Raw genomic sequence first — 7,029 nt, 5'->3', positions numbered from 1 at the left:
TCTGATTGGTCAGCTCAGACAAGCCGGAGCCAGCACCACTAAGAACAGCTGCTAGACATAAATCATGCAAATGTGTGACATGGTGATGTATCCTGATTTGACCGAATTAAAGGAGGGACAGCTGACGAGGCTTTTGAGGAGCAAAGTTTTCTGTGGGAGAGAGGAGCTTCTCTCATTCAAGACAATGTTGGGTCACTTAAGGCACTCCCAACATTTGAAGAGCCAGAGTTTAATTCGTTCTTTTAAAAGGTACCTTCTTGACCCTGGACACCACTTAACCTCAAAGAAACTGTGCATGAAATTTTTCCACCTCCCAAGTCCTCTCTTCAGAATGAAATCATGTGAAAGCATTGTGCATTTATGATTACATAAAGTATATACACTTATGAGTTTTTCAACATACTATATACTATATGTAACTTCTGTCACTAGGGGGCTCTCTATCAAACTTAAATGGAAGATGTTTGCCAAGTGTTTTTGTGAAAAATCTGGCAGAGGGGTGAGCAAAGACCCACTGTTCCACCACTAAGAGCCGGCTTGAGATTCTGGATTTAGAGCCAGACCCTCTGGAGAATAAACACCTGGAATCACTTCGGATTCTGCTTTGATCCAGAGCTGTTTACCACCCGGATGAGAGCTGAGAGATCACTTTTAAACTTAAGGGATTTAAAACTGGATTTACCTTCACTTAAGTTAATCGACCTGCAAACCAGCAGCAGCGATCCGAGGGGCTGGCATCATTTTGGGTGTTTTTATGCACTGTAATGTTGACTGTCATCTGCAGCTGGTGAGGGAATTGTACTTCAATTCATGACTAACATTACTGAAAGGAAAGGGTAAAGAAGAGAGAGAGAAACGGAGTCTTCTGTGAGTGTTGAATTCAGCCAGACACGCTGTTTGTGCTGTGCTCACCAGAGTTAGCTCGCGGCTAGCTTAAGGTAAAGTAAGCTGGCTGTTTGCAGCAGATAAATGCTGCATGACATTCCTGCTGTCAAACGTCCTTCACCGTTGATGTTTACACTGTTAAACAATCACCACAGGTTTTTTTTAGGGCCTGAGCAGGTCTTGACTTCCCTTAACTTTGTGGATGTCTTTGGGTTTGAACACTGTTGGAAACATTTGGGATGACACAAGTACGCAGCTCAAAACAGTACAGAACAAAGGTCGAGTTGTTTTTAGACATTTTAATGCAGAATGGCTACTTTTTTCTTCTTTTTTTTTTAAAAACATTTTCTCTTCATTCATATGCAGATAAAGTTGAGTTAAGATGATCAGTGTCATTTTACTACTATCCAAAAAAAAAAAAGAGAGAATGCTGTGTCGTAATTATTCCGACTTACTGATTACGTTAAACTTGTAACACATGTAATCATTACAGGTCATTTTTTTGAAAATATCCCATTTTGTCATGCACACTTTGATCCAAAGTATGACGTGGTTTACAATTTGAAGAAGAAAAAAAAAAAAAGAAAAACTTAAAAAGGAACCAAGAAAATATCACATCAGCGCCCACAGCAGCTGCACCTGGCCTGACATTTTTACAAGTTAAAATGCAGGAAAATTCTACGAGGGAACGTTTGTCATTCAGCACAGCAAAGCAAGCAAGTACTTAAATTAAAATCATGATGCAGGTTTTAGTCGTATTTTGAGAATGTCATGTCAAGAAAGGACTCCGGATTTTACTCAGACCACTTCGCTGACAGTTTCTATTTGATATTCTCCTTCCATGGCCAGAGGTCCACGACCGGGATGTTGCTACACTTAGTGAGTTTGGACACTGGCGTGTTTTCGAAGGGCTGTTTTGGCAATTCAGTGATGCCAGTGTTGTCACAGATGATGCGAGCAAATGATGTCTTCTTCAGGGCTTCCCTCTGGGCGTCAGTGAAGACTCCTTTGTTCTCCCACCAAAGACTGAAATAAAGAGTTTGTTGATATTTAAAAGTGAAGTTCACACAACTTTCTCCACACCGTTTTGTTCACGCAAGTCAATTATTCATTTTCTGTTCCTCTTGTTTGCTTACCGGTCTCCTCGGCGGATCTTCTGGAACTGAGTGGCAATCAGGCAGGCGAACAGGGGTCCCACTCTTCCTCCACGAACAAGGGGCTCAGACGCTGCTCCCAGCCACACGTCAATGTTCTTGGTTGTTCTGTAGAGATCCATCAGGCTGTCCGCCATTGTTTTGTTTTGCAACACTGTTCTCAGCTGTCTCCGATTTCTTGGTACTGACAGATTACAGAACTCACGCCATTTGGAGTAGCCTGTAGAGATGTGAAAAGGTTGCAGTGACAAATGTTGCTACGATCTGCGTTGTGTGCACAGATCAAACTATAGAGACACAATGAATGAGGAGAATAAATCAGAGTAATACCGGGGAGCCCATGGTCTCTGCTTCTCTGCATGTTGAGAGCTCCAAGGTCCAGAGCCAAGTCAGCGGTGAATTTGAATAGCCTTTCCCTCAGCTCATCAGTCAGCATGTGTCTCTGCGTGTTCAGCTTGGCTCTACGGCCCACCAGCCCCCTCACGATCGGGTCCAAACCACCTGAGGCAACCGAGAGATAGGAACCATTAAATATGAGCTATTTTAATACACGTGATTCTGATGCTGCTGATCCCACTGATAATCATGACCCCTCTCTCTGCAGTTCATCGTTATTTTCATCTTTTTCAGGTGCTTTTGATTTATTAATTTTCGGTTTGACAAACCCATCAAATCGATCAAGACTTTTTTGCCAGTGATTCATTGTGAATTGGCATTTGTTTGTTTGTTTGTTATTTGTTTACAGACAAACAAATGCCAATTCACAATGAATCACTGGCAAAAAGTCTTGATCCATTTGATGGATTTTTCAAACCAAAAATTATCCACTGTAATTAATTCTCCATTTAGGTGAATATTAACGGGCTACAGTTCTTGGCCTTACCCTCGAAGACGACTCTCCATGGTGTGAAGAGGGATCTGTGCAGCAAGGTGGTGGGGTACTTTTCATGTGCCGTGTATTTCTCATCAAGGCGAAATATGAAAGGCTGGATCATCAGATGGCCAAACCGGAAGGCAGCGGTGGCGAACACATTGGAGACGCCTGGGTCCACCTTTTCATCAAAACCAGTGTAGGCGGGAAGGAACTTGTTCACGGCGTCTGGGCCAATAATGCGGGGCAAGAAATCCCTGTAGGTAAGAATCTGGAAGACAAAAAGAGTGACTAAGCAGTGCCATGACATGTTTTTCATTCCTTCAATCATTACTGCAGCATCTTAAAAAAAAAAAAAACCCTGCAGCTGAGACTCTCTCTAACCTGGAAGTATGCTCCCATGATCTTGCGCGCCTCCTGGTAGATTCTCTCTCCGTCCCAGTGAGGGTTGAGTTTGGCGAGACCGCGAGCCAGACGGTTGTGTTCACGCAGCCCCAGTGTGTGCAGAGAGGTCAGAGCAATGTTCTCATTGGTTCGCTCGTCACCTTGAAGACAAAGCAGACGACTTTGTTTTAATAATCACATCTAAAGGTCACCTTACATAAGCTGTGTTAGCCTTATTATACACATAAAAATATATATCAACAAAAACTGTTTGATTATGAGATTACAGGACGCTCACTGCAAGCCAGCCCTTACCACCGAGGAAGCAGGGCACCTCCTGCGCATTGTTGTTTCTGGTAATGCGAGCTCGTGTGGCGCACATGTTGGTACTCTTCATTTCGAAGGGCAGCAGCTCGCGGCCATTGTCAGTGAACTCTGTGTTGACCCTCAACAGTCCCTTATCAGAGGAGAGGTCCCGGAGTAAGCGAGCTTTGGCCTCATCTGACCCGTACACCTGGCCCGCATCTATGAAAGCTGTGAGAGTGTTCATCTGCTGGCGGACAGTGGCTGCACCGAAGAGGTGGCCAGTGTTGCCGGAACCACAAGTCGGTGCTGAGCGGAAGAAGGGGATGCACTCTTCTGAGTTTCTGCCAAAGCGAGGGTCTTGCCTGGGAATCTGTTTGGATGACAAGAAGCAGTTAGCAGTCAGTGTGTATTTGTGTATGTGTGTGTGTCTTTAGGCTTTAGATAGAGGTGACACACACCTCAACGGGGAAGCAGGGCTCTGTGCGATCGCAGCTCTTGTCACAGTCAATGCCGCTGCTGAATGAGCGAATGACGGGAGAGTGAGGAGTGAAGGACAGGTCGTGGTCCGTCCACTGAGCAAAGATGGTGAGCAGGTGAGTGAAGAGCGGGTCGGTGTCCACAACTGTTGTGTGCAGAATTCTGTTGGACACTTCCCTCACCTGGAGAGAGGATACAGACAATAAACACCTGAATACCTTCAGCGTCATTGTGGATGTGATTACAAGTTCAGTAGGTTATTACAATATATTGTTCAGTGCACACACACATATATATACACATATATGTATATACAGCTGTTGCTAAATGTATTACCAGGGGAAGAAATCGTCTGTTGACTCTCCGCCTGGGGTCCCAGCCTTTAGGCAGAGAGATTTTATCCTGGTACTCAGCAGGCAGCCAGCGTGTGAGGGGCGTGTTGGAGGATCCGAAGAGCGGGTTTTTCCTGGGCAAGAAAAATGAAATCCTTTATTTCTCTTTCTCTTTGTCAGGCACGACTATGAACAGTGTACAGCACACACCGATCATTGACCTTACAGCCAAAATTTGTCAGAGAACTTGTCAGAGAGATGGGAAGACGCAACATTTCTCAGCAAGATTTAATCAGCTGGTCACATCATTGTTTTCCTTTCCCCATTTAGCTTCCTAGCAGTTGCCTTACCTGTTGTTGCAGACGCTGCTTGCGGTGCGAAACTTGTCTAAATTGGGAGTCGTCCTGCAAGAAGGCAAACGATGTCGGGCGTTGCAGCCTGTCAGATCAGCAATGATCCGCAGGTCCTCCTCGGAGATCAGATCTGATTAACGGACATGAGGAATCTTAGCTGGGACTTGAAACCACTCGTATGGATCATTCAAAGAAAATATTTTGAACACACACACCTGTGGCATTGATGGAGCGTTTTTGACGACTTCCCAAAGAGCGCTTGATCAGTGTCAGCGCATTATCCATGTAGTCAGCAGCACGTACAGCCGTACGAGTCGCCCCAGCAGGCTGCTTCATCAACCGCAGGACGTCTGCAGGACTGGCTGAATTCCTCTTCACACGTTCGATGCTCCTGTGAGGTGAGGAGAGGTTAGATTTCTGAGCACTTAGAAGTCAATGGTGGTGATGGCATATGTCCTGCTGTTAGAGTGTGTTTTATACACTTGTGTTGTGTCAGTTGTTATTCTATCACTGCAGAACAAGTTTGCACACTCACTCTCTTCTGGAGTACTCATAGGCTGAGTCGACTTGGGCCTTGGCCTCAAACACAGCTCTTTCAATGACACTTCTGCTTAGACGTGATTCTGAGGGCAAAAGAAAAACATCTCTCAGTCAGTCTGTTCTCTGCTGACAAACTCACAGTCACATTTATGTCTCTCTCAATAGATTACTTGGCTTAGTTGTCTGGAGATGTATTGAATCACAAATGATCGTCTGTGTTTTTTCAGTATTCATTTTTTTTCATCCAGCCTATATGACAAAATAGTATGAGACTATTCTAAATATATCAATGATTACTGTATTTAATTACATTTTTTTTTAATTAGAGATGGTACTTACCAGCATCCACGTGGATTTGCAGACACAGGTAAAGACCTGCAGCGATCAGGCACAAAACCCCCTTCATATCTGAAACAGACAAACAAAGTCCTGATTTATTTAACTCACAGAAATATATGTAGAGTTGCCTGAATCTACTATTCACAAAGTGTGAATCACAGCAGTACCTGTGATCCCAGTTTGATCCTCTCCCTGCAGGTAGGTGGATGTCACTCATGTCACTGCCCTCAACAGAGATTGTCAGCCATATATATAGTATTTTCTTAGACATTCTTGGCATCTTTCTTTGAACAAATGCCAAAGACAGCAACTAGTTACCAAACAGGAAACTCACTGACAAGAAAACCCTACCAACCACCAACACATCGCTGTCAATCAACAGATGCTTCTGTGATTCCATCATTTCTTGCATTAAGAGGAAGAAAACTTTTTTCCTGCTTGACGAACAAACACACGCATAGCTCTTGTGTCCAAGTCTGTAAGCATTTAAATACTGTTTCTTCACATTTATTCCACAAATACAGCACACAAATGTGTGAAGAGCCAAAGTAAGGTGACTCACATAAATATGAGTCTGAGGGCATTACATGATTAGATTAAACAGGAATACACTTTTTTTTTTTTTTTTCCAAATGAAATCTACTTACAAATAATTCTTTCAAGATTTTTAAAAGTTTGTACAGGTTTGAAATGAAATTATGACTGTGCCATGTAGAACGATGAAACTGACCGGATTGGATGATAAACAATGCTTAAATGGGCTCATTTTCAGAAACGGCTCCTTGTCATTTCATCTTGTCCATGATTGTCAACATGATCATCTCAAGATTTAAGTCTTGACCAGGACTGTAGAAAACTTAAGAGTGATTTCAGAACTTAAGTATCTAATTACATTAAGAGGAACTTTATTTCTCCAAACCAGTAAGTTTTCTTTTTATCTGATGACTTAACTTGAAGTGTTGGGCGGTGAATATCTCAGAAATGAGTCACTCAGAAATAACAACTGACTTAGATGCTTGGTTCGAACAATAAGACAAGTTCCCAAAACAAGATTAAAAACACAAAAGCCATCAGTCCATCAGATACAGTGGAACAAGTCTCCTGAGTGCAGAGAAGAAAACACAACACACTTAAAGCTCTCTGCAGTTATCTCTTAATCACAATTAAGCTCTCTAAGCTCTTTGCTCCGAGCCATTTTAACCTGCTCAAGGATCTGAAGGTGACTCAAAAAGTTTAAAACTTTAAGAGTAAACTGATCCTCTCAGCATTGCCTCTCCTTCCTGTGTTTTTGGACTTAATCTTATTAGGTTTATAATTGCGCTTTTCTCCTAATTTACCCAGTTTTTGATTTAAGTATTTGTATCTTTAAATATTTTTTGTTGTAAATT

The 7,029-nt window shown here is 42.8% G+C and overlaps 1 protein-coding gene across 1 annotated transcript; it reads right to left on the bottom strand.

Moving 5' to 3' along the window:
• Positions 1 to 1,169: 1,169 nt before the first annotated feature.
• Positions 1,170 to 5,960, bottom strand: LOC119019867 (eosinophil peroxidase-like). Its single transcript, XM_037098802.1, has 13 exons — positions 5,809 to 5,960; positions 5,642 to 5,710; positions 5,298 to 5,385; positions 4,978 to 5,153; positions 4,760 to 4,892; positions 4,414 to 4,543; positions 4,059 to 4,259; positions 3,610 to 3,970; positions 3,295 to 3,455; positions 2,923 to 3,181; positions 2,370 to 2,540; positions 2,022 to 2,259; positions 1,170 to 1,911 (listed from the first exon to the last, which is right to left on the bottom strand). Exons 2-13 carry the CDS (start codon positions 5,706 to 5,708, stop codon positions 1,707 to 1,709), a joined length of 2,190 nt encoding a protein of 729 aa, XP_036954697.1. The 5' UTR covers positions 5,709 to 5,710; positions 5,809 to 5,960; the 3' UTR covers positions 1,170 to 1,706.
• Between the last annotated feature and the right edge of the window lie 1,069 nt (positions 5,961 to 7,029).

Source organism: Acanthopagrus latus, chromosome 5 (genome assembly GCF_904848185.1).
Source record: "Acanthopagrus latus isolate v.2019 chromosome 5, fAcaLat1.1, whole genome shotgun sequence".
Taxonomy (NCBI): Eukaryota; Metazoa; Chordata; class Actinopteri; order Spariformes; family Sparidae; genus Acanthopagrus; species Acanthopagrus latus.
Note: the sequence above shows the minus strand (reverse complement) of the source record. Positions and strands in the feature narration are given on the sequence as shown.